The sequence below is a fragment of the Balaenoptera borealis genome, assembly GCF_965194805.1.
Source record: "Balaenoptera borealis genome assembly, chromosome: 15".
NCBI lineage: Eukaryota > Metazoa > Chordata > Mammalia > Artiodactyla > Balaenopteridae > Balaenoptera > Balaenoptera borealis.
The window spans coordinates 40210523-40237866 of record NC_138871.1 but is presented as its reverse complement, the minus strand read 5'-3'; the positions used below and the strand labels follow the sequence as shown (position 1 = coordinate 40237866).

The 27344-nt window shown below is 37.0% G+C and overlaps 1 protein-coding gene across 9 annotated transcripts in view; it reads right to left on the bottom strand.

Moving 5' to 3' along the window:
- Positions 1-27344, bottom strand: part of PUS10 (pseudouridine synthase 10) — a 71048-nt gene that overhangs the window by 4422 nt on the left and 39282 nt on the right. For all 9 annotated transcript variants that reach the window (XM_082358214.1, XM_082358211.1, XM_082358212.1 and 6 more), the window contains 13 exons: positions 27212-27246; positions 23865-23976; positions 21606-21667; positions 21264-21309; positions 19161-19225; positions 17529-17614; positions 16333-16458; positions 11235-11291; positions 10291-10367; positions 10142-10197; positions 8982-9099; positions 5109-5251; positions 1945-2044 (listed from right to left, as the gene is read on the bottom strand). In XM_082358214.1, the coding sequence (XP_082214340.1) occupies positions 1945-2044; positions 5109-5251; positions 8982-9099; positions 10142-10197; positions 10291-10367; positions 11235-11291; positions 16333-16458; positions 17529-17614; positions 19161-19225; positions 21264-21309; positions 21606-21667; positions 23865-23976; positions 27212-27246 (1083 nt within the window). The remainder of the gene's footprint in view (positions 1-1944; positions 2045-5108; positions 5252-8981; positions 9100-10141; positions 10198-10290; positions 10368-11234; positions 11292-16332; positions 16459-17528; positions 17615-19160; positions 19226-21263; positions 21310-21605; positions 21668-23864; positions 23977-27211; positions 27247-27344) is intronic.

Sequence of the window (27344 nt, the reverse complement as noted above, 5' to 3'; positions counted from 1 at the left end):
TTCAACACTCTAAAATCCATTCTAGGACCTGGGATTCTTGGGCCTGAGGTCTGTTCCTGAATTCACTGAGTATTTGGTTACTCAGCCAGTTATTAATTGTACCTTTTGGTCAATACAAGACTAGAGTATGTTTAAATTTTTCAAATGTTATTTATGGGAAAAGTAGCAAATAATGCAGGGGCCAACACCAACTTTCCCTCAAAAGTCTCAGCAACTTTTAGTCTTCTGACTGTTTTCCCATCTTGCATTTAACAGTACTCAAGTAGTCTATATACTTATAACCTTGTTTGTAACTTAGCAACTAAATGTGAAATAAATGGTTATGAAAGATCACCTGTAACTAGAAAAGGATTAGAGATCTTTGCATGTCACTTCAGCAGAATTTTTGTTTCTTTTAAAATTGAATTTATCTATCTCTACTCATCCTGGTTTGGCACTTCTAGAACAAAACCTTGATCTTTAAGTCATAATGGAATTACAGTAGCAGACTATTTGTCTCCACATAATAATCATGTCCCGGGCATTAGAAGTATGAAATTGCACTTTGCCTTAACTACACTAGAGGGCCTAATTTAGAAGTTAAAACAAAAAAATACAAAAAACGAACAACCAACCATACCCATGTAGTTTTTCGAGACTTAAAGTGTAAAGCCTGAAATGATTTACTACAAATTATTTTTAAAATTAATCTGAGTCACTACCAGATCTGTAAATTTTTATTAGAAAAGCCCAAATAAGTATTGTGTGTGTGTATGTATGTGTGTGTGTGTATCTTTTACAGATGCCAAGAAATACTTTGGTTTTGTTTCAGAATATAGCCATAAAACAAACACCCATATATAAATTAATGGGTGGTTTCTCAAGCCTGAAAACCAAACATTACTGATCACAATCTTGTATGTGTTGAGGTCAGGGGAAGGTAGGCATATCTGTAGGGTTTTAAAAGTTCTACAGGTGATTGCAATGGACAATCAGGGCTGAGAAACCCTGGCCTTTGGCTCTTTGACACTCCTAAGCTGTCCTAAGAATTAAGGTCAAAGAAGATGAATGCATTTGGGATTTTCTTTAAGAGAAGGTTGTCTTCTTCAAAATGACAGTCTTACTAAGAAGACTCCCTGCAACCTTGAAGATGCTATCACTGGTTGTACCGCAGGTGTATAAAATCTAATCTGAAAGCACTCAAGAGAAGTGCTGGTAAAGCAATGACGTTCCAGTGATCATTTGATTACCATGGCTGTTTTCATACTAGGCAATTATACCCACTTCTTTTTATTTATACTGAGATTATTCCCAAGTGAAAAAATTCCCTTTTTTGTGGGGGGTGTGGGGAAGCTGTTCTTAACCAGATATTTACCAAAGTGCACAACTCATGCCTCAATACCTATTGATGCTCAAGTGAGAAGAATGCTTATGGAGAATTGTCTGAAAGATCCATTCATTCCATTCTTCTAATTACCTAAGAATGTAATCTGATTTCAATTCAGACTATAAGAACAGAGAATTTCTCTTATACCACATCACAGAACCCTTATAGAACTGCTTTTATTTATAACCATTGGCTCTCCCATTTTCTATCCCTGTCCTGAATATATGTTTCTGAGTAGGCTGCCTTAAATTCTTTATAAGAGAGTCCAAAGGATATATGAAGGGCACTTACAACTTCGTTTCCTTGCTTGGTTTAAGGGTTTAGATCTCATGTCATAATGTAAAGCACAGTTAGTAAATTAGCTATATATTTGCAAGGATCATAAAGGAGACCTTGTGTTTTTTAAAAAAAAAAAAATTCTGAAGATAGTCCCTCCCTGCAATTCAATGCTACTGTGAGATTTTGACCGTTTTCAAATACCTATTAAAGTGAATAGTACTATTTGGCTTAATGCTAAAGAAGCATAACCTTGGCTGATTCAGTGTACAAACAGGCATTTCCACAATAAAATGATTTACCTCAACATCCAGCTCAAGAATGTCTGCAGTCACATCCATCAGAGAGCAAATGTTCGGCTTTGTTCTTCCAAAGTCTCCATGTACAAACTCTTTAATGTAGCTGGGTTTTGTTTAAGGAAAAAATGGAAGATAGTCATGCAATACCAACTGTTTGGTGAGATTTGACAGGTTGAAGGGGAAATGACAAACAAAAGCAGAAAGGTTATAAAAGGGAGTTTATTTCTGAGCTGTGACTTGGGATGTATGTCTTAGAAATTACAGCTATGGCAATAAATAAACTAAGGATGGCAAACTGGTTCCTACCAGCCTGGCAGCCAACACTGGGACTTAAGGCCTATGTTTACATCAAACTTCCCAAGAGTCATGACTTTTCTTTTGGCTCATCTCCAACTGCCACGGTTTGAATATGGATTTTTTAAATTAACTATAGTTCAACGCTTTAAAAAAAAAACCTCAGCTATTTTCTTTTTTGCCACAGATTCTATTTGGTCATCATTTTTCGATAATGACAGCAGGCGGTTGCCAAATGGTAGGTTTTCACAGGGTCACTCATAGAGTGACCTCAATGATGTCTTTCCTTATAACACGACTCTGACAACAGCAACAGGATGGGAGAGAAAATGAACATATTAATTTAGACTTGATGAAGGCCATTCAGAAGGATCATCAAAGGACCTAAATTTTAGTTGTCTGCAACTCTTGCATGGTTAGCAATAGACCTAATTCTTTTTGTGTGTGTTTTCCTCATAGATCTTCAAAATTTCAAATTTCAAAGTCAATGACTGATCCTAGAATTATTCAGATTACCTTAACACTCCTTACACAGAACTCTACTATAATCTTAACAGTATTTTATCTGAAAGATGTGTTTTTGCCAGCATTCAGTAAACACTCATTTAGCATTATGTTGTGTCTATAAAGCAGCACTTAGTATAAAAATTAATATAATTTGAATATAAAAAAGTTTATTCTCAGATGATAAATAAAAAGTTAACACCATAATATGCTGACATTATGTCCTCCTCACTTTCTTTTTTTTTTTAATTTTTATTTATTTATTTTTGGCTGTGTTGGGTCTTCGTTTCTGTGTGAGGGCTTTCTCTAGTTGCGGCAAGCAGGGGCCACTCTTCATCGCGGTGCGTGGGCCTCTCGTTATCGCGGCCTCTCTTGTTGCGGAGCACAGGCTCCAGATGCGCAGGCTCAGTACTTGTGGCACACGGGCTTAGTTGCTCTGCGGCATGTGGGATCCTCCCAGACCAGGGCTCGAACCCGTGTCCCCTGCATTGGCAGGCAGATTCTCAACCACTGCGCCACCAGGGAAGCCCCCTCCTCGCTTTCTGATAGTTTGTTCACTATACTTTCACCAAATGTTTTGACTCAAGCATAAGGCATATAATTATCTATTAACTGTCTTCTTTGCTAAACTCATAATTACTTAACAACTGTCCTTTTTCTCTCATTTCTTTAGAGAGTGCTACTTCTGAGTAGCAATGATGAGGGGAGATGACCAAAAAGCCCCAGAATAACCAGTTAAAAGGTCCAGAATGTTTTTTATGAGGTATAAGTCAAATGAACTACTTCAGTATACTGAGCAATATACGAGAAAAATTCACATACTTCTGTGTATAACCACGTGGTATCTAAAGTTTTACCAAATAGGGACTTCCCTGGTGGTGCAGTGGTTAAGAATCTGCCTGCCAATGCAGGGGACATGGGTTCGAGCCATGGTCCGGGAAGATCCCACATGCCACAGAGCAACTAAGCCCATGCACCACAACTACTGAGTTTGCGCTCTAGAGCCCGCGAGCCACAACTACTGAGCCCGCGCGCCTAGAGCCCGTGCTCCGCAACAAGAGAAGCCACCGCAATGAGAAGCCCGCACACCACAACGAAGAGTAGCCCCCACTAGCTGTGACTAGAGAAAGCCCGCGTGCAGCAACGAAGACCCAACGCAGCCAAAAATAAATAAATAAAATAAATAAATTTATAAAAAAATAAAAAAGTTTTACCAAATAGCCTTTCTTGGCTAATGCCTTAAGTACATGTACGTGGCTGGTTCTAAAAATATGTTAATGAGATTGAAAAGACATTAGCTTCTCCATAAGACCACTGCATTTCTTCCTAGCACACCAAAACCAAAGCTGAAATTAGGTAAAAATATGTTTTTAAAATCTGTGATTTCTTTGAAATTCCATCCACATTCCATCTATAATAGGCAAATATGCTCCATGCCCACTGGTCTAAATAGATCCAAACTGCAAAAATTTAGAAGATTTTAGGAGTAAATAACCTGTACCTGTTTCAGCTTAGTCACTCCTGGGGTGGAGTAGGGAAAGAAGAGGGGAGAGAAGGTTGATGGGAAAGGAGAGGCAGACTAATTATAGCAATATAGTGAGAATGCTATTTGGTGATTAAAACAACATTTTTCCCTCTATTGTATCCAATAAGTATGTCATTAGTTTTATACTAATTAGAAGGTTTCATGCTTCATGCTATTGGATCACAAAATAATATAAAGCCAAGAAACAAACAAAAACCAGGAGCACCTTTGAAAACTAAACTAAAGCTAAGACTATGGCAGCTCCCTGATATATTTTAACCAGCAACTAAGATATGATACAAAACCACACAAAGCAGGATAGGTTATGAACAAGTGGTCAAACTGGGACTATTCTCTTGTTCTGGGCCAGTGGCCAAATAATGTGAAGGTCTACATGTAAAGTAGGGCCATTCCCATCTACCATCCCTGTTTAATCATTTGGGGCAAATGCTCGAAATGCTGAAAGGACTCAAATGTGGTCATGAATATGTGACTTGCAAAATGTGTAAAGACATGAATCAATGAATGAATCAATCAAAAGTGTTCCCTGAGCACTTACTATGCCCTCAGCACCTCAGCATCATGTGAGACACTAACAATTTTAAGGTTCACATTGAATTGGCTGCTGCCTCATGGTTTAATATGTCATCTTGAAAAACACAAATTTAATGGGTAAAAACACTCCAGACCCAAAAAAAAACCAAAAACAAAAAAAGGATTCTTCTCCAGCCCAAACCTTTCCCGAACTGTTCCGAGATAAGGTTGAACCTCTTTTCTAGGGCAGCATGAACTCTCCCAATAGGATTCTGGTTAGATTAGTGCTGCACAGATGGTGAAAGGATACGTTCCTGCCTGAGTCTTCAGATAGAGGTGGAAATGGTGCTCATCCACATAGTGTGTCTCCATGGAGTGAATGATGCGAGTTCTCACAGCCAGGGGCCTCCGGTGAAGGACCCGTAAAGGTGTTTTCTGGTCAATCTTTAAGTCCTAGAGGAGGATATGTTAACCATGTGTCCGTCTTGCCGCCCAGTGAAGCCCATCTTAGCACCTCCTTTGTTCATCCATGGCTCACTATAGGCACCCCGTCTATCACTGTCAGGATAGAAACTAATACTATCATAAATTGTATCCTCTAAGGTTCAGACTCTGTGGGACTTCCTACAACCTAGTCCACAATTACTCATTTTCTGGGCCCCAGTATGCCATTAAAAAAAATTTTTTTTAAAAAGGCTTTGAAGTAAATGATACCCAAGGTCTCTTTTGTTCTAATATTAACAAATTGATTGGACCCTGGAGTCTTACCCTGCCCTTTAAACAGAGCTCTTCTAAAAGATAATGTTCTTACCTTTTTTTTTCCTAACCCAACAGAGTGACCTAATAGTGGGGATCTCTCTGAGACTGAGGTGAGAAATGGTGTAGAAGGTGGGACATCAGCATCACCTGTGTGCCTGGGCAGTGTCCATGTTTTAGGGAGAACTATATACCTACTCACAGGATTATTTTTTTGGTTATACAAAGGGATTTATCTGGAAAATTAACAGCTGCATCTCTGTCTAGGGTGGTATTTCCAAATAATAATTACAAATAAGTGTGTACAATAAACCAGGACCTCTCAATATTTGTTAGCCCAGTTCAGGTTACTTGAGAATAATACTGCATGTTTTTTTACAACTCAGGTTTTTAGGGACAAAGTCTTGTTTTTCTCACAATTAGAGATGTCCTTTTATATCACAAGATATAAATTAAGAAATAGAGGTTAATATTGTAAAAGGCCAACTAATCCCAACTTTTAAAAATAGATACTGGGCATAACCAGCAATGCAGGTTCATAAGAACTTTGAATCCTCTGCAATTTCTTGTAGGAACAACTCCTGCCTGATTTACATGATTAGTGAGTGCCTAAAGCCATGCTGAGAAAAGAAAGATTTCTGTCTGGTCTCCCCCTACCAAGTTCTGTACCAAGAAAGAAGAGCAGGTTCTGACAAAGACTACACTTGAAATGGTATGACTGCTTTTATCAGAGCAGTGAGTCAATGACTCCTCCTTACGATTCTATAATTCTTTGATTTTTAAAAGCACTTTGTTCTGATGAGATAAGTTGTTTCCACAACGTTTAACATTACTCTGGCCAAAAAGACCAAAAAAAGGACAAGGCTAAATTATTATAGAATCAATAAAGATATGGCCTCCACTTTAGAGCACAGAACCAGCTGGCCTTTAAAGGAGTGACTCGCTAAGGTGTGCCCTTCCCCTCTGTTTCCTTTACCTCGAGTCACTCCCTGGACTCTGACCCCGGAGCAGTCAATGGAGGTACAACTGAGCTAGTAGATGCACCACTGCTTCCAACATAACACTCAGATCAACACACACTCGCGTGTCATTTTTGGTTGCTTGTGTCTAGCAAACAAAAGGAAACCACTTCATTTACTCTAACACTGCACTCTGCTGTCCCCATACTGAATTTTCAGAAACACACACAAGTGACTTTTTTCCTTAGAAGTAGGTTGCCCTTAAAAAAAAGGAGACAAGTGGTAAATTTGAAGTGACCTTTTCTCAGAATGGGGCAGTAACTCAGTTTTTTTATTTTCGATGCCAATCGGAATATCTGAAAAATGTTTTAACCCTAACACTTTAAAAAAATTATTAGACGTCACCTAGTCTCATCAGTCCACTTGGGCTGTGGGCCGTTAAATCAGACCCTTTCACTACCTAGTGTGTACCTGTAACAATCATCTTTCAGCATCATTTCTGAATCAGCTCTATGGCTACTCCCAAACTGTGAATCTATTTTTAAAATGAGTTTTTATTTTCCCCACAGCATTCTAAATGAGCTGTATACATGTACACATGTGATAGAATAGAGGTTTAGAAATTTGTTTTGCAATATTAAGGATATCTGTCTATAGCATAACTATCATCCTAAAGACCCTAGATAATAGGGCCAAAGGCCAGAAGGCCTTAGATTTGGAATCACAGAACCTGAGAAGTGGAGGGCCCACTGGGGATCATCTAGTCCACCCCTCATTTTATAGATGAACTTCTCTAAGCAGGTGAATGGCATGTATGTTTTCACCAAAACACTCATACTATAAACATTATTCTGCACCTTGCTTTTTTCCGGTAATATCATGGGTGTTCCTACAAGTCCTAGATGTGGACCTACCTCTATCCTTTTCTCCAACAGTTTTAGGCATATATACATACAATAACATAAATGGGATCACATGCTGTTTTAGTTTTTTTAAACAGCTGTATAATATTCCAACGTGTTCTACCATTTCCTTATTGAAGGAAATTCACTTTTGTTTCCAGTTTTGTTGTTGATTTTGTCACTCTGAACAAAGTCAACAAACATCCTTGTGCACATATCCTTATGCACTGGAGTTTTATTTCTTGTCCTGCCAGTAGTGGAAGTACTGGGTAGAAGACCAGTGTATTTTTTATTTTTACAGTCACTGCCACATTGTTTTCCAAAAAGGCTGAAACACTTACATTTCTACTGAAAATGTATATAACTAGTCTTCTCCTCCCTCCAACCAACAGGCATTCTTAGTCTCAGAAGAATAAAGTGATGTCTTATTGTTACTTCAGTCTGGAGGTGGAACATCTTTTCAAATGATTCCTGGCCATTTGGAGTTGCTCTTTTTTCAGCTGTCTGTTCAAATATTTTGTCCATTTTTCTCTATTGGGTATTTGTATAAATCCTATTTATGGTAATTTTTTGCCATACAATTTGTTTTCTACATAGTCTTACATATGTGTATACATAAGCACACACTTGTGTGTGTGTGTGTGTGTGTGTGTGTGTGTTTAAATCACAATGTATCATCCTGTATATATCCTTATAGCTTGTTTTTTTCCCCTTAGCATTCATCAGGAGCATTTTCCTTTGTCAATGAATATTCATCTACCATATACTTTCTAACAGCTGGCTAGTAATAGTCCATCATACAGATAAGCCATAAGATTAAACCAGTCCCCTCTAGATTATTACAAAATATTGCCCATTTAAACGATGTTGTGATAACGATTTACATCTTTGTGCCCATTTATGCTCATTCCTTGCATGTGAAAGTAAGTTATCTTTACAGGAAGCAGTGGGGGCAGGTGGGAAGAAACATGCAAATGAACATGTAGACCCTCTACAGCAACATGCTCATGTGAAGGAAAATCTAGCACGTGCCAAAACATTTGTGCTCTACATATATCACCCTGATGTATTTATTTACAACATGTTTTATTTATGCACTTAATCTGAGCATCAATTCTATTAGGTAAGTTCTATTTTCCATTTCCTTTTTGCAAATGGCTAAATATAATAATAGCATTGCTGAGTGTTTTCTATGTGCCAGATTCTATTCTAAGAGCTTTATATGACTAAACCCGTTTAATTCTTCTAATTTTACAGATGAAGAAACTGAAGCATAAAGAGGCTAAGCAACTTGTCCAAAGTCACACAACTAAGAAATGCAGAACCAGGATTTGCACCCAGGCGATCTGTCCTTGGAGTCAGACTCTTAATCACTAGCAACACTGCTTCTCACACAGGTTAGATGAATTGCCCAGTCATTTAACTAATAAATGGCAAAGGCAGGATTCAGAACCAGGTCTCACAGTCCCCAAAGCCTATGCGCTATGACTTGTGGGTAATAAACGAGAAGACAAAGGACTCTTTTATAGGCAGTAGAAAAATAAAAGAATTAGAGCACTGAACTACCTTTATGTCATCTAGGAATTCAATGTCCTTCCTCTGTATTGCTTTATTTGTCCATATTAAGGCACTATAGGTCTTGGTCTTTTCTTCTTCACCTTCTTTCATATGACCTATTGCCTCTCTAAACAAAAACAATAAAAGAAAGTTTGTCTGAATATATAAAATACAGACAAGACTTGCCCCAAACTTCCCTTTCTTTAAAAATAGATTTATTGAGATATAATTTACATACAATTTCCCTGTGTAACTGAACGATTCAGTGATTTTTAGTACGTTTACAGAGTTGTGCAGCTATTACCACAATCTAACTTTAGAATACTTTCATCACCCCAGAAGAGAAACTCCACACCTATTTGCAATCACTTCTCATTCCTCATTTCCCCCAGCCCTTGGCAACCACTTGTTGACTTTCTGTCTCTATAGATTTTCCTACTCTGAACATTTCATATATTAAAATGTGAATATTGTAAAATATACAATAAGTGGTATTTGATGTCTGGCTTCTTTCACTTTATAACGTTTTCAAGGTTCATCCATGTTGTAGCATGTAGCTGTACTTCCTTCCTTTTTATTACTAAATGATATTCCACTGTATGGATATACCACATTCACATTTTGTTCATCCATAGACATTTGGGTTGTTTCTACTTTTTTGCTATTATGAGTAATGCTACTATAAACATTCATGCAGAAGTCTCTGTGTGGATGTACATTTCCATTTCTCGTGGGTATATATCTAGAAGTGGAACTGCTGGGCCATATGGTTACTCTATATTTAACTTTTTGAGAAACTGCCAAACTGTTTTCCAAAGTGGCACCACTTATAATCCCACAGCAATGTATGAGGGATCCAATTTCTCCATATCCTTGCCAACACTTGTTATTTTCTGTCTTTTTGTGAAGTGGGATCTCACTGTGGTTTTGATTTGCATTTCTGTAATGACTAATGATGTTGAGCATTTTTTCATGTATTCACTGCTTATCTTGTGTATCCTTTTTGGAGAAATGTTCACTTAATCATCTCTCCATTTTTATTTGAGTTATTTTCTTATTATTGAGTTGTAGGAGTTCTTTATATATTCTGGATACAAATCCCTTATCAGATAAATGATCTACAACCAAAACTCCCCTCTTGAAAACATCTCCAGTGAGCCTACCCTTACCTTGTGACAAGCTGCAAGTCACGGACTTGGATTTTGTTAGACGAGTTATTAATTTTCTGTAGTATTAGAGAAAGAAAAACAATTAGCAGCTCTAGTTCAGTTACAGAGTTGCAGAAACATGACAATTTCCATGTCATGAAGTGGTTTACCTGCTGAAGTTCCTTAATTTCTTGTGAAGTGAAATGTACTCTATGAGGATTCACCAGCTCAATTGCAAAGGGCCTTCCTGGCAGCACACACCCCGTCATGAAACAGAAACGTGTTGATGGAGTTAACATTTGGGCTAATGCAAGAGGGTTAGGAGGTGTGAAAAAACGAGTTGAGCTCTAGAGGACTGAAAGTTTAGTGACATGACTACATCTGGGGGAGGGAAGAATGTGTGAAAAGAATCAAGGGGCTTTTTGGGGGCTGCTAAACCCCAGGACAGGCAATATGTAAAAACGACTGCTTTCCCAAAAGTCCATGAACAAGCCTGTGTTAATTACAAAATCAAATCCAAACAGCCACTAATTGACTTGGTTACACTAACGTAATGTTGTCACATGCAGCAATGCCCAGGTATACCAAATTGAAATACATTCTCCTAGCCTAGTGAAATGAAAAGCTGCAATTCCATGAGAAGGGACTATAAATCTCGAATAGCTCAGGATTACTCTCATCATCCTTCTTGTAATGCAACAATGTAAAATGAGAGAAATGAAGGCTGAGAGCAGAAGCACTTTTTAAATGAAGACATTTTGCAATTTAAATGAGATGCATTTTGAAAACTGTACTGGTACTGAAATGTTATTAAAAGGAACAATTAATTATCAAACTTTTGGAAAAAATCAGGCACCTCTTTGTTAATGCACATAGAAATCCTTTATAACCTACAGGTATTCAATAAAGATGGCCTCTGAAGAAATGATCCCTGTTAAAACATAGTCATATTATTTACAAGGGTAGCTCCATAATCCACAAGTCTTCCTCACATGGAGAAGCTCTGGGCTCTGCCAACTTTGATTCTGACTAAGTGACTACAAAAAAGCTGCTGTCTGAAAAGGGTGATAATCTGAAAGTTAGTTCCAGTCAAGTGATATTGTCGCAATCTTACCATTTCCTAATGTTCTCACATCTACATCTTCTCTCCCAGAGGATGAAAAATTAAAGCCTTTGGAAAGCAGATAAAGAAAAAAAAAAAATCAGAGACATAACAGTGCTAAGACTTTCATTCCCATCCTTTGGTAGAAACCCAATTTGTCTTAAACAATCTACAGGGGAATCCCAAGGAATAGTCATCATCACGCCTCTAATCCCAATCTCTACTAAAAATAGCAATGATAATAATAAATACCATTTATTGAGCACTTATTACATATCAGGTACTGAGCTAAAATTCTGCATACATTATTTCATTCAATCCTTATTATAACCTTATGAGCTAGGTATTAAAAGAACACCAAGCTTCTGAAAGGTTAAGTACTTTTCCCAAGGTAACATGATTAAATGGCAGAGCTAGATGTTTCTGATGTCAAAGCCAGACCTTACTTATCATCCCAGTCCACCATCCCATGGGAAAGCCAAAGGCAGAGCACTGTTTGGAGGAAGGCCCCACTACCACCCTGGCTACAAACTTATGGTGAAAAATCTATCTTTCGTCTTTTCCTTAAAACAAAAGAAAACAAAATAAAAACATTATTTGAGAATTAAACTCTATGAAAGGAAGAGGAGGGGAAAAAAAAGGTTTGATTCTAAAAGCAAATTCATTATATAAGCAAACCTAAGCTGGAACCACAATATAACTAGTATACATTTTAAGATAGATGGATCATCACAGACTAAAAGCTGCAAATATTGGAATGGGAAAGTGGTCAATACAGCGTGGGTGGGCAGGGGAAGTGGTTCCATGACAACTTTCTGAGATACAGAACTAACTGATGATTTCACCACAGCAAAGATTACCATGAGCAGGCATTATTCTAAGTACTTCATATATGTTAACACTATGAGGTAGATACTATCATTATCCCCATTTTACTTATAAGGAAGGTGAGACAGAGACAGGATAAGTAATGTGCCTAAGATCACATCACTGGTAATTGGTAGGGTCAGGATTTGAACCAGCCTGGCAGTCTGGCTCCAGAGTCTCTTAATCACGTCTACACTGCACCACCACAAAGACAGCTGGAAGAGCTCAGACTCGTGCCAACTGGGACAAGCAAGACCAATCAGTCCTCTTGTACCAGGGATTGGGAAAGACTAGGATGTTTTGGAAACCCTGGTCAATCCATAGTTCAGCCACTTTGGAGAGCACAAGATGAGGAAGGACAAGATTGCTGGGAAGGACAGACAGGAAATGTAGAAGGAAAGGAGGGTCTGTACCATTTTGACAGACATTTTTCTCCCAGGAAAGGTTCAATATGCAAAGGTCCCATGTAGATTTTAGAAAAAGGAAGGCTAAAAGGCTTGAAAAGTGCTATAAAGACTACACTGAAGATTAGCTCTCCTTTCTAGGATGTTTAGCTGTGAAGAAAGTAAGATTTCACCCTTCCTTCACCTTTAAGACATCCCTTTAGCAAGCCAAAGCCAACACTTGTTGGAAACATGGGCTCCAAGCTGTTGTCTGTCACCCACTGCCAAGGTGAAGTGGGCTCTTCTCTGCCCCACATGGCCCAAAACTGTGGGTCTCCCAGAGAGGACCAACCCAGGACTGGTTAGGTAAGGCCTAGGTATCTAAGGTCGGCCTAGAATTCAAGCTGCTTAGAGGTCTGGGTAACTTGTGCAGTGTTAACACCTGGGGACTAGCCAAACGGGCAGCCATGAGGGGCACAATGTCAGACTCTTCTCCAGGTGGAGAATCTACACCAGGCAGGTAGTAGGATTCTGTGGACCATTAAGTCCCAAAGAACCCTCCATTCCATGTCTATACTCCATTGTCAAGCAGCTAATAAACCTATAGCAACATCAGTAGCTTCTAGTCAGAGTCAACAGACTCAAGAGTAGCGCTAACTAGGGATGGATAGCTACACGGAGAGTTCAAAATGGAATCTGGGAAGCTGAAAGATACTCCCTGGGGTGGGGGGGGGGCTGTAGTTTGTCTTATACCTGCCCGCCTCTATCTCTAATCCAGGCATAATACTGGGGAACCAGGGCCCTACAGTGACTAAGCCATAACCTGTGACTGATAGGGGTGGAGGGAATGAACAGGACACAAAGAGGTAGATCTACCAGTGACTACTCAGTCAGACCAGAAATCTCAAATTCATAAATTAGCCCATAAAACTTCCCACAAATTCCAGCCCATCAACAAGAAAAAAGTACAGAAAACTAGGCTCTTGAGAAGTCCAAAGAAACATTAAATCCAGATTAAGGGAGAAGGGGTATTTATTATATCTTTTAGAAAAATGTTGCAAATTTGGACCCTACATTGAGAAATACTTCAGGGGGCAAACTTTAAAAAATAATTTGCAATTATGAATAATAAATGACAAAAAAAGGAAAAGGAGTCACTGCCTTAAGTATGAGGAAATATATGCTTAAAATTTAGTTGATTTTTCTAAACTCACATTACGCCTTGCCTTATTCCCCTAATCCTGTGAGTTCTACAGACTTCTGCTCAATGGAACAGATATTTCAAACATACAAACAAACAAACAACAAGGACAAAACCAAGGGCAAGAATGATCAGGAACTGTAAGGGGTTCGATAGTCTGTAGTGGCTCTCATACCTGGGGGCAGATAGACAATGGGACTGAAGGATGGGCAGAGGCCAGATGATGACGGTCTCAGAATATGAAGTTATATAGTTTGGACTTTACCCTGTAGCTAGTCACTGACCAGTTTTCAGCAGGGAACTGACATGACAAATATTTATTCCATAAGTGAAGTAATAAATGTATTAGGAAAACATTTCTTAGACATATTGATTTTGAGAGTGTGTCAAAGTTTTACTTATTAACTAGAGAACTGGCAAGTAGAGAATATGATGTGTCAGTCTGAAGTGGCTGAGAAACAAGTCTGTATCTCCCACTGAGGGGAAGGAGTACTAGTTACTTCTGCTTTATAGAAGTAGCTAGGCTGCTTCATGCAATACTGGTTTATTTTCATAGAGCTGTAAAGCACAGAGGTACAACAGTCAGAACCATTTTCCCAGAGTTGTCAGATGTGAATCACAGAAGTAACGAGTAATGTATCTGAGAAGCACAAGTTTAGCAAATTGATGCTATTAATCAGGCATTTCGAACAACAAGGTTTTATTTCATGACAAGGAGCCAGTTAGCACAGAGGCCCAGAGGTCTGCTTTTTCTCAAGCGGCTCTTAATAAATTTCCTCAGCACACAATTACAGATGCTAAACACACAGTTTGCTTTATTTTCAGTTTGGGGAAATTTTTTTCCCCTCCTCAAATGGAAAATGACAACAAATCACCTTCATGAAAGATTGCAAGGGGGAAACATATAGCTATTTCAGAGCCCCCCAACAGCCCTCTTGGTAATGGAGGCTTCCTTGGGACCCAAATAATCAGAACTAAATCTTGAATCTTCTTACAGAAAGGGAATAAGGTAGCCCCCCAAAAAGAGTTTGAAGGACACTTTTCATGCTAACGCTTTATTTTCACTTCTTCGTAACTTGGATAAGTCTTATGAGATAACCAGCGTGTAAATATTAAATTACGTAGGTCAAAGCTAATGGCAATAGCCCTTTATGGCTAAGATTTTGAAAAATATTAGGTTGCTAGGTTACTTGAGGGATATGGTGGTTATTTATTTATTTATTTATTTATTTATTTATGGCTGTGTTGGGTCTTCGTTTCTGTGCGAGGACTTTCTCTAGTTGCGGCAAGTGGGGGCCACTCTTCATCGCGGTGCGCGGGCTTCTCACTATCGTGGCCTCTCTTGTTGCGGAGCACAGGCTCCAGACGCACAGGCTCAGCAATTGTGGCTCATGGGCCTAGTCGCTCCACGGCATGTGGGATCCTCCCAGACCAGGGCTCAAACCCGTGTCCCCTGCATTGGCAGGCAGACTCTCAACCACTGCGCCACCAGGGAAGCCCCAGGGATATGGTTTTTGAAGTGCTTCTCTTTCCTCTTAACAAGCAGAGAGCTGGAAGGGATAGCCATGTCTCATTTTGGTCACCTGCTCGCCATTCCTAAAGCAGGCTTGTCTTAAGGTTTGTCAGAGAAAAAGATGGATGTCTAGGTCTATCTGGTCCTTCAAAAAAGGTGTTCTGGGACTTCCCTGGTGGAGCAGTGGTTAAGACTCCATGCTCCCAATGCAAGGCCTCAGGTTCAATACCTGGTCAGGGAATTAGATCCCACATGCATGCCGCAACTAAGAGTTCACATGCCACAACTAAGGAGACTGCCTGACGCAACTAAGGAGCCCACATGCCACAACTAAGGAGCCTGCCTGCCGCAACTAAGACCCGGCATAACCAAATAAATAAATAAATATTTTTTTTAAAAAAAAGGTGTTCTAATTATGCTAGGAGACCCACTCCAAAGAGTATGATATATGTACTCATTGTCTACAGTTTTTCCTGATGTACAACATGGTTTCTTGTGATTGAAATCTTAGTCCCTCTCCTCTAGTCTAATCCTAGGTGAAATCACAAGGTTTTTTACTCCTTTGACCTGATAGCCCTATTGAGCAAAGAAAGCATATGCCTGACAAGTTCTGACTCACCCCACAAACCTGGGCTCATTAATACTTAGGAAATTAAAACAACACAACTACTATTAAGTCTTTGTAAAATGGTAGCTATTGATCTATTTTCTCTAGGCCTGAACTTTATTCTAGGACACTTTAGCCGTTAAGATGGAAGCTGGGCATTTGCCAGTGATTATTCTTGAACAGGCACTGGATGTGGAAGCTGTATTTTAATTACCTCATATTCCCAAAAAGAGGCAGAGGCTCAAGGTGTCCCAAGGTCAGAGCTTAAGTGCATTCATTTAAAGTAGTTTCAATTGTTTTGAATTTGCCCAGGAAAAAGCGTAATCTTGAGAGAGGAAAGAAATCCTAGGGCACCTTGGCTCAAATCCAGCCCAGGGCAGAGCAGCTCAGGACACGGCGGTCCCTGTTCGCAGGAAGCTGCCAGCCAAGGGGCCCAGACTTGGTGGTGGTTTACAAAATATAGAAATCTTTCCTGCCACCTCCAAGAAGTCTATTCATGAATGACAATGTATCTGAAATATGAATATTATAACACTTACTCTCTGCTTTGAACACTGTCAAAAGATGGTCTGAAATTAATTCTTCCACTGAAGAGTCCAGCTTCCTTTCTCCATCAATTATCCAAGGAGTTTGTGGTAGATTCCTGGAGTATTTATTATATCTCCCTGCCAAAGAAATATAAAGGTTACCTGGATGGAATGGTGTGCTTAACACAATAGGATAAAAAGGAAAGCAACAGCTATTTATTGAGTGCCAGTATCCTAGGTGATATGATATAAAACAAGGCTTAGCCTTCAACTAACTTACAATCTAATTTGGAGAGTCAACACATACACATAATTAAATGAAAAAATTTAAGGTAGCAATAGAAGAGATGGCTAAAGACACGATATGAATCATCAAATGAGTTCTAAAGGAATGCTCAAAATACTTATTAATCTTTTTGGCTGACTGAACAAGTTACAATATTATGGAACACACTGTGAATCACTTAAAAAAACAGTACCTACTGTTTTTATGCCTGGTTAATAATACTCTCAGTGTAATACTCATTGGTGATAATGTATTCCAAAGAATTCAAATACAGGAAATTTTGAAGTTTTTGTAAGCAAAAAAAAAAACAACAAAAAAAAAACCCTAACAGAATATGACTCACTGTTTTATGAAAAAAGCTACGCCAAGGCAGGTAGCTTTTATTACCCCAGGGCAGGGTATTATAGTCAAGACTAAAGAGCAATTTCGTTTCAGCTATTACTATGAAACAGCTGTAGCTTTCAAAACAAAAACTGTCTACCCGATTTACCTCTTGGGAAAGTCAATGCAACAATTTCTTTTTCCAGGCAGAAGCCAAATGTTTAGTCATTTTGCAGATAATAAAATAACTTTTTTCAGGATTGATTTCATGTTATAAAACATCCTCTCCCTTCTCCTGACCAGTTTCAGGTCTGTACATGTACCCATATTTTCACCTGGCCATCTCTGATGAAAACTATTAAAACCTGGGAAGTATCATTTCCCTTCAACATGGCATTTTAAATAACAAATCTCCTGAGTGACCCTTAAGAATGCCTACAGAACCTACAATAAACTTGGTTATCAGCTCTAGTTCTCAAAAGAGTTAACTAATCAGAAATTAATAACAATAGTAAGAAGGAAACAGAGGAGGAGTTAGTTGAGTTTTTCAGAAAGGAGAGAAAATTGACAATGTAAGTATATCCTGGACTAAATATTTTACCAGCCACAAAAACAGCACCATGAGCACATTCAATTTCAACAACACTGCATACAGCCTTTGGTGAGTTTGGAGGACAAGGAAACTGCCTGCAAAACAAAATAAATTTTACAGCTACTATTTTCCAGACATGATATTGAACCACATAACTAAGATGAATCAGCACTGTCTGAGTTACACAGAGCCTGAGTCTCTCAAGGACTAAGCCTCTCCCTAATTTTAAGTTTTGGAACCATAAGGGTCTCTTAGGCCTCTGGAGTACCACTTTTAACACATGAGAGTGGCACTAAGTAAATAAGGGCTCGCTAATAACATTCATGCTCAGAAGGCCTCATGTTCCCAAATGACAGTTTCCAAAATCAACCTGGAGATTTGGGAAAAAAATCCATCTATATGTAGTGGAAACCTCTCCAGGTTCATTTTGCTATCCAAGAACATTTGCTGCTGGCTGACAAGGTCCTCAGTCATTTGGGTAAAGCCGGTGTGCAGTCAGAGACTGGCCACATAAGCATGTCCCACCTGTGGGGAGGGTACTCCACCATTTTTCTCTCTTTTTCCTCTTCATTTCAACTATGACCTTGGGAATCAGACCACAGAGCCAGAAAAAGTGGAATATGGCAGACTCTGTCCTTTAGCTAAGAAACTTCAATCCAGCTGAGGACAGACCAGAAAGAGCAATGTATGGCTTTATTCTCTGTCCACCATCTGAGAAATTCCAAAGCCATGGAATGGAATCTACCTATAAATGACTAGATGTGGACTTAATCCAAAATGCTTGTCTTAAAGTTTTCATTCCGTTTCCCAAGATGTCTTAACAAAGAAATCACTTAGAAACTCAGGAACTATTGCCTGTAGAGTAACTGTCTTTACTTCCTAAAGTTTAATAGGGAATTCCCTGGCAGTCCAGTGGTTAGGACTCTGTGCTTCAACTGCAAGGGGCACAGGTTCAATCCCTGTTCGGGGAACTAAGATCCCACAAGCCACGCAGCGTGGCCAAAAAAAAAAAAATTTTTTTTTAATAAAAATATTTCCATTCTGAGACTCATGTTTAGTCAGTAAAATATATGAAACCTTCCTCATAACTTCTTCTGGAAGGATAACTATGATAATATTTTATTAAATAAAATGAACACACTGAGAATTAAATCTAAGATTTACTGTAGTTCAGTATATTTTAACAAGAAAGGAAACTCAGAAAAAAAAAAAAAAAAAAGAAAGGAAACCCAGGAGCCCTTTTCTCCCTCTTCTGGAGATGTACAATAACAGGAAAACCAGGATGAGGGATGTAATGGGGTCAGTAGTAGGCTGGAGAATCAGGAAACCTGGCTCTATGTACACTCTCTATTGCCCAGTTGAAATCTTAGGCAAGTCAACTCCCTCTTTGGACCTCAATATCCTCCTATAAAAGATAAAGAAGTTGGACATGATTCATAAATTCAAATATTAATCTGACATTTACTGAACACCACTACATGCCAGATACTGAGCCAGGGATTGGGGATATAATAAAGATTAAGACACAATCCTGTTCCCTAAAATATATCCAGTCTTGTTTTAGAGATAATCCGATTATTTCTAACATCCCCTTTATTCTAAAATTCCATGATTATTTCTTGTTTCTATAATTCTACTTACTTGCAGAAATCCTCTTCTTTAATCTTATTCAAAGCTTTCATAACTGCCATTCTAGTGAATACTGACTATATAGGGTAAAATGAAAAGAAAAGACATTTTATCACCTATAGAAGAAAACATCAGAGTTGAAACAAAGAACATGGTTGGAGAAATTGTATCATTTTAAACCATACTTAAAAGGGAGAAATACTTAATAACTTCAAGAAAATAAATGAAGCACAAGTGTTCATACTGTCAGCTCTGTGACTGGTAGACCCTACAACCCTTCTCTTCAATCTAGTCTGTGTCTAGAATACCAGGTGGATCTAGCAGAATATGTCTTCTTCACTGCACTCTCCCATTCCCCTCAAAATGTGGTATTCTTCGAATACAAAAATGATGGCATTGCAGGAAATGTGCTTTGAATATTTTTTCCTAGACCTCAAAAGAAATTTAGACTGATCCATCTATCTTTTCTTCCCTACATCCCTTCAGGGGCCACGGTATATAATTTAGGAGTTGGCTGCCAGGGTAAGGGGTAAAACAGAGCCAACCAGCCTGACTTGGCATCTAGCAATTCAATATCACTCACCAACCTCTGAGAAAGTAAATGAATCCACTATACTGAATAAAAGGGCATCTACAAATGTCCCACTCTGGGTTTTTTAAAATAAGAAAAACCAAACCTCATGGTAGATATACTAGAACTAATTAGTGCATATATTTGTGGTCACTATGATAAATCACAATTATTTCTTCTGTTATGAGAAATTATACTTGACTGAAAAGAAGAATAATGTAGGTATCTAAACAGTTTATCATCAAAGAAATGATTTTCTAAACCATATTCTGGGGAACCCTAAGGTGTCGTAGGGTTAGAATTAAAAATTAAGTGCCTGTTTGTTAAGATATGAAATCTTAGGCCTGAAAGAATCTCAAAACGTCATTCAAATTATTCCCAGCCATAAGGCAGGAAAACTACACTTAAGACTATACAACACCTACTGGCCAAATGGCGTGGTGTCCATGATCGTTTGACAAAAACTTCCTTACTCTATTATTTGATGCTGGTACTTATATACTTCCTCAAAGATAACAAAAAATAAAACTAGATCTTTAATATAAATATGGCTTCCAGCTCATTTGGGCAGAGCTTCCCAATTGGTATGGCAAAGCATACCACTGGGCTACAGTTGTGCCCAGATCCCTCTAGTTCACAAGGGCTGAGGGGCAGGTCCTGGAACAATGAGAACCCCCAGGCCTATTGCTTACAACTTCGAGCAACTTCATCTGTTAACCTCAGGGTGCTGGCCAAACACGGTAATGTTCTAGGTATACCATGATGTGAGAAAAGGAGGCAAGCAGTGTTTTAGGCTTCCTGCATTTCTGATTATTTCCACACAGGGCATTTGGCAAATGTTACAAACTCCCCAACCCTCCCCTCCCACCCCTGGCAAGAGGAAAGACCAAAAGATGTATCTTTGGCAATAAACTTATATTCTTTTTAACAACCACAACAGCAAAATGGATGTCGGTAAAACTAGGAATGCCTGAGTCTACACAAAACCAGCTAAGTAACTGGGGTGTGAAAGCTTGCCAATATCGTGCCATGCCACTCTATCCTGGCATTATAGAAACTAAAAGTACATGCTAACTAATTTTTCTCATTAACCAGCTCACATCAGACAGTAAAGGAGAGTTTAAATAAAATACCTTTTGGCAAATGTAGGCTGAAATAGGCTCTATTAACTCAGGACTGTTCTAAATAAAATAATTTACTCTGGATTATATTTTCAAAATACCGATTTCTAGAAAATAAATATTAGACAAAAGTTTGGAACGGTGATGATACTGAACAGGTATTTTCCCAGATGACATAATCTTGGGGAAACAATCCAGACACTGACACAAGCATGAGAACATTTGTGTGTTACGACTTCCCAGCCAAAGGCAAAAGTGTTGAGAATTGAAAAAATTAAATTAAATGTAGCAAATGGAAATATTTAAAGACTGATTCTTAGTATAATAGATTGCCAACATTTCTAATGCATATCCTTTTTGTTGTTAATTTGAATGTTCAGCTCAGACAAAACTCACTAAAGAGTAAGAAGCAGGAATCCTTACCTTTTTGTTTTTGGCTGGCTTGAAACAATCTGGGCATATCACACGTCTAAGTAAAATTCAAGGTAATATAAAAGATTAATGAGTTTATTTTGGGGAGGATAAAATTCAAATATATTTTATACAACATGGCTGCTAAATTCAGGATATCAGAAGCAGACAAAATGAATCCCTATATGAGCTGCATTGGTTTGCCTAGACCCTTATATCAGACAGCTCACAACCTACTAAGACATGACAAGTTCTGACAGGCTCATTAGAAAGAAGAACAATACTATTTTCATGAAAATCAAAAAATATTAACAATGTTGCACAATTGGCATTGTTGTTTACATTGTAACTTACAGGAAGTGGCAATCCTCAACTGTTTCTGGGTGAGCAAAGACCACACTCACTTCAAACAAGCTCTAAAAATTATAAAGACAGTTTAAAGATGAGCAAAAGGAAACTAACATCTGACAACTTATGAATGGAAACAGAAATTAACTCTCAAAGATTGGCTCAGAAAAAGAGTGACAAGGAAAACTGGAAATACTACTGTTTTCAAATCAGCTTGTTCACAGGGCAGCTGTAAAGGAAATCGTCTTTTTTTTTTTTTAACTTCTAAAACTCAATCATCAGTGATCCTACAAAAAACAAGTTTAAAACAAATTTTAAAATAAATCTGTATGATTTTTTGTACATGTATACATTTTTGTACAAGTATATTTTTTCTACATGTATAAATTTTGTATAAGATTATACAAAATTCCACACTGAGAAAAATATATAAATGTACAATTAGGTATGAAGATGAATGAGAATTCAGGGAATTGGAAAGGGATAACTGAAAGAAATGAAGAATTACTCCTGTCAGTACTATGATTAGAATTATTAGCAAAGCAAATAGCACTTTATGCACATGCTTAAAAACTCTGTATGAGGCTTGTTTTAAGTGCTCAAACTTCTTAACGGATTTGACTTTTAAAAGCAAGATCTTAATTATTTGTTTTATTAAAAGAGTGATGATAATAAATTATAAAATAAACAGGATGGGTTTTCAATCCCATTCCACTGAGGTAGAACCAGTAACAGTTTGGCATGTTTCCTTCTAGCCATTTTTATGAATATAAACATAAATGTATATACTTCTTTGTATATTAAACAGACTTGGAAAATTGCTTAATTCAATTAATATTGCATCATGAACATCTTTTCCACTCTAGGGACTGTTGGACGTTTAAGTTGTAGTTAAGTTTTTCTGTTTTTAAAAAATGCCACAATGAACATCCTTGTACACAAAAAAGCACAAGTTCATACTCTATATACATTTACCTCCATGGAGATTATACAAAATTCCACACTGAGAAAAATATATAAATATCATACCATATAACAATTTTTCCTTTTTTATTGAGTTCTATATTTACTGATTGCATCGGATCGTCAGCAGGCCTATTAGCGACTCTATAATCATGATAGTGAATAGCTAAATTTTTGCTCTAGTCTAATCTACAAAATAAAATTAAAATTACAACACATTCCTTTTACTCAAGAAAACTTCATTCATCCTGAATCCATTAGAACATTACCGCATCTTTTGTTTTCTATTTTCTGTTCTCACTGATTCAACATGTAAAATTATCTGTGCTTCAAACTGAAATTTGAGGTTAAAATATTTTGCATCAATGACTTCTCTAATTTCCAAAGTACTTTCATCACCTCATTTCCTCTTCATACTATCTGTGAAGTGGTTTTATTCTCTAGTCTCTTAGTATTCAGTTTAAAGGACAGAGCTTATTCTTACTAACAGAGGGAAACAGAGCTATATAATTCAGAACGAGGAAAATTTTTTAATTACTTAGCTTTGAAAGATGGTTTTGTGACTTTACTTGAATAGGGGTGTGTCTGATATTCAGGGAATTTCCTTCACGCAAAATGATGAAGCAATGAGGCCATACTATTAAAGTCTAATTTAAGAGGAGCTGGGAATATGTCCTGTTTCCATGTCTGGAAACCTACTGAACTCTTCTCTAAAATTCAATCCATTTCAAAGGCTGAGGCAAGGTCTGCCTTGGAATAGGGGAGATGGTAAGTGTTCTCATTTCAAAGGCAGTCTGCTTAAAATTAAACAGAGGGACCTCAGATACCAACAAGGTGGGATAGGTTGAGCCCACGCTCATTGTAGTTGAATAGGGTCTGTCTGCATATTTGAAAACAAAATTAGCCAGAGATAACCAAAATTAAATAGTCTAGAGTTGACTCCACACTTGTTCATAGTTATTTATGTTTAGCTTTGTATCAGTAAATCTGTCTCTCTAATTAAACTATAAATATACTAAAGGCAAAGGTTCACTTCTAACCTTTTAAGGTCAATTAGGATACACTGCACCTGTTATAAGTGTCTTGGATCACAAAGAAATCTTTAAAAAAAAAAAAAAAAGAAAGAAAGAAAACCTTTAACCTCAATTTAAGACTGTTAGAAATTAACATTTTAAAAGCTTAAAAATCCTTCATTGGATTATTGAAAGAGAAGATTCTTTTGGATAACCAAAACTCTGCCATATAATGAAGTAAAACTAGTAAAACCACAGAATAAAATTAACAATGCTGATGACCCAATACCTTTCCATCAATGGGAACACCCAGTTCCTCTGAAAACAGGGGGTGAGTTATCCATTTGTAGGCTTCTTTTAGCTGAACTATATCATTTCTTCCCAGCGACAGACTCTGCTTTCTGAATAACATAAAAATTAATTCACTGACATGAAATGCTTCATTTTTATGAAAGCAAGAATTTATGTGATTATTAAAAAGTATGTATTATTGAGTGCCTACTATGTCCCCAGGCACTATTCTACACATTAGATAGAAAGCAGAGACCAAAGCAGACAAAAATTCCTCAGTTCATGGACCTATATTCTAGTAGAATCAAGAAACTGCTTTTTTTAATGGCATGTAAGACAGTTTTTGAAGCTTCAAAGACAAAAGCATACAAATGAGGTTTTTCTGAGATAGAATTGCCAGATTCCAGGATTTATACATCAGAAGATGGAAAGGTGGAATAGAGAGGATTATTTATTGCTTAGAAACTACAAACTGTGTATTACAATTATCTCAGACCAAAAATGCTTGTATCTACTCTCTTCCTGATAATGGGGGCTTACTTTTGGGAAATCAATGTAAAAGCTGTACTTCTCTTTACTGGTAAAGAAGAAGTATTAAATCCTAAAGTATCAGTGTTCTAGAATGCTCATCAATTTAACAACATATAAATATCTCAATAAATATTTTACATTCCCCCCAAATCTACTCATGAGCCAATAAATAGGTTTGGGGAAGTCCCAATTATGAGTTCTAGCTTTTAGTTTGTAACCTAAAATGAGATAGAAAGGAACTGAAGTAAAAGGAAAGAAAAACATGGTATGGTAATATTTAAACAGTCCTACTCTGCAATATCACTATTAAACAGGCCGTATCATTCAAATAATTAAAACTTCAAATCAGTCCTATAGCTATTTACAGGACTGCTTTTAACAAAAGAGGTGTTTAGGCCAACTTGTGAATCATTTCTTTCAATGTCCTATTTTCACTATTAGAAAGGACAATATAGTCAATATCCATTGTAATTTAATTCCTCAAGACCAAAAGACGCTATGAACTACAGGTAGAAAACAAAACATAATTTAGCTAATGGCTAAACTTAATTGATCTAAATATATACACACACACACACACACACACACACATATAAAGACCACTGTTCCTCTAAAAATGCAAATTAAGAAATAGTTGATCTACCCATTCTTATCCAGCTGAGAATAATTGGTTAAACAGAATGCTTTCATATGCTTTGGGATTGTGGTTTAACAATGAAATACTCTGATAAGCCCTACATCTGATAAAAAAATTAAGTTACTTCTTTACACTTAAGAACTTATTCAAACACTAAGCGTTTTAGCTTCATAAACCATTCCTCATTCTCTATCAGAAACGTTTTAGAAATTTTCAAGGACTACCTTGATATTGTACCAACAGTTTAACTAATGATATTTGCATAAAATAGCATCACAGTTGAAAGGTAAATAATTAAGGTATGAGCACACATTTTAAAGAATAAAAAGGTGAAACAAAACACAAGAATGGAAAACCGTTTAAAAATTGTTTAGACTCTAGAGAGTACAAAGGATTGTAGCCAAAGCCAATCCTAAAAATGGATTAAAACATTACTCATTATATATTTAAGAAAACTGATACTTTAAGTCCCTCATGTCTTTGAAAAACATTTGAAGCACCTTAGTCCAGTTTAAAAACTTCAACTACAGGTATTTTTTCCTTCCAGATTAAAGAGCTATAAGAAAGGGTTAAGAGACATTTTGGAAACCTTAACCTCACATTTAAGGCAAAAATACAATACTTAAAACTCCAAATTTTCAATCCTGCAAGTTGAATGTGGCTAATAGCTTTTCTAATATAATTTAGGGTGAATGTTTTCACAAAGGTCCTTAGCTTATGGCTGATGGTCCTTTAGAGGAATCAGTAGTCATTAAGGTAAATTCAGTACCAATTTAACACTTAGTAACTGCATTTCCCTCTTTCCTCTGTTAGATAACTAAGGATGAGGATATCAATTACGATCACTTTTGCTATAGATACAACAGGATAACCATTCTAAAGCAAACATGAACCAAAATATCCAATACATTTTTTCCTAAATTCCTTGAATCAATTCTTTAACGGCAATTCCTCCACAACCTTTTGATATTAGAATGAACTAGGGACACTGAGAGAAAAGACTACTATTCTATATTTTTTTCTGTTCTAGTATCCCTATATTGATCAGGATCTTTGGAAGAACTAAGCTTAGTTTAAAATCCTTCAATAAGAAATAACAACAGCAAGCAAGGTAGATGGAAACTGGAAACATTTAAAAAATAGCATGCTCTGACTTGACTATGCTAACAAATTTCTCAAACATAGGATCAAATTTTATTATGCCAGAATCACAAGCATTGGAGACTAATTTAACATACCTAACAGAACCCCCAAACCTTTAATAAATATGTGGTTATTACCCTTTTAAAAATGCAGATGTGAAATACAACACACACACAAAAGCCAAATCAACCAATTTTCTATAAAACACCAAGTATGAGATTCTGATACAGAAATTTATACTTCTCTCTGTGGTTTTCTTTCCAGAGTACACAGGAAACTCCAGTAGTCACATGGTCCTTTTCATACTGGTATAAAATTTTTAATTTCAAAATCCAGAAAGCTCTGGGAAATTAAAGATTTTTTCCTTAACTCAGTTGGCAACCAAACTATGACTTGAACATGTGAGACTATTTATTTAGACTTTGTTTATCAAATTTAGTGTGACTATTCATATATTTCACTGCAGAAATATTAATGTTTGATTATATAGTACTACGCCAGACCCTGGAGGAGATGGGTATATTATATATGGTATTTATACTGCATTACATTTCCAAAGTCTAAAAAATTCTAAATTTCAAAACACATTTGGCACCAAGGGTTTCAGATAAAGGATTGTGGACCTATGTTTTCTATGTCTTATCTATGTATAAACTCACTGTTGTTCTGCCTTAACTAGGACTTTACTATGTATCTTTTATAGCATAATTAGTTTTATAATTTAGTTTCTAAGACCAGTATAAAATGTGTTCCTTTAAAATAAGTTGCCAAACTACATGCATTTACATTCACGATAAATCTACCAAAAAAAAAAATGAGTCTGCTTTAATAGACTACTAATATGCTGTGCAAATAAACCAATTAAACAAGGTTAACACCTTAAATATATACAATAAAAATTTCCTCTTTGTGCCAATTTCTCTAGCAGCTAGTGAACTCTCTCTAAAAAAAGAGCTAGTAGTAGTAAAAGTACTTTAAGAATCAGGTAGCTTATATTTAAAGGGTAGTAAAAATTCCCAGCCTAAATTACTTACCCCATTTCCTGTTTTACCAGCAACCATGCAGCATGCTGTAGGCAATTTAGTCACACCCAGAAAGAAAAGGGAAAAAATGTTCATTGAAATTTGGTTCCAATATCATTAGTAAACTGCTTAAGTAATTTGCTAA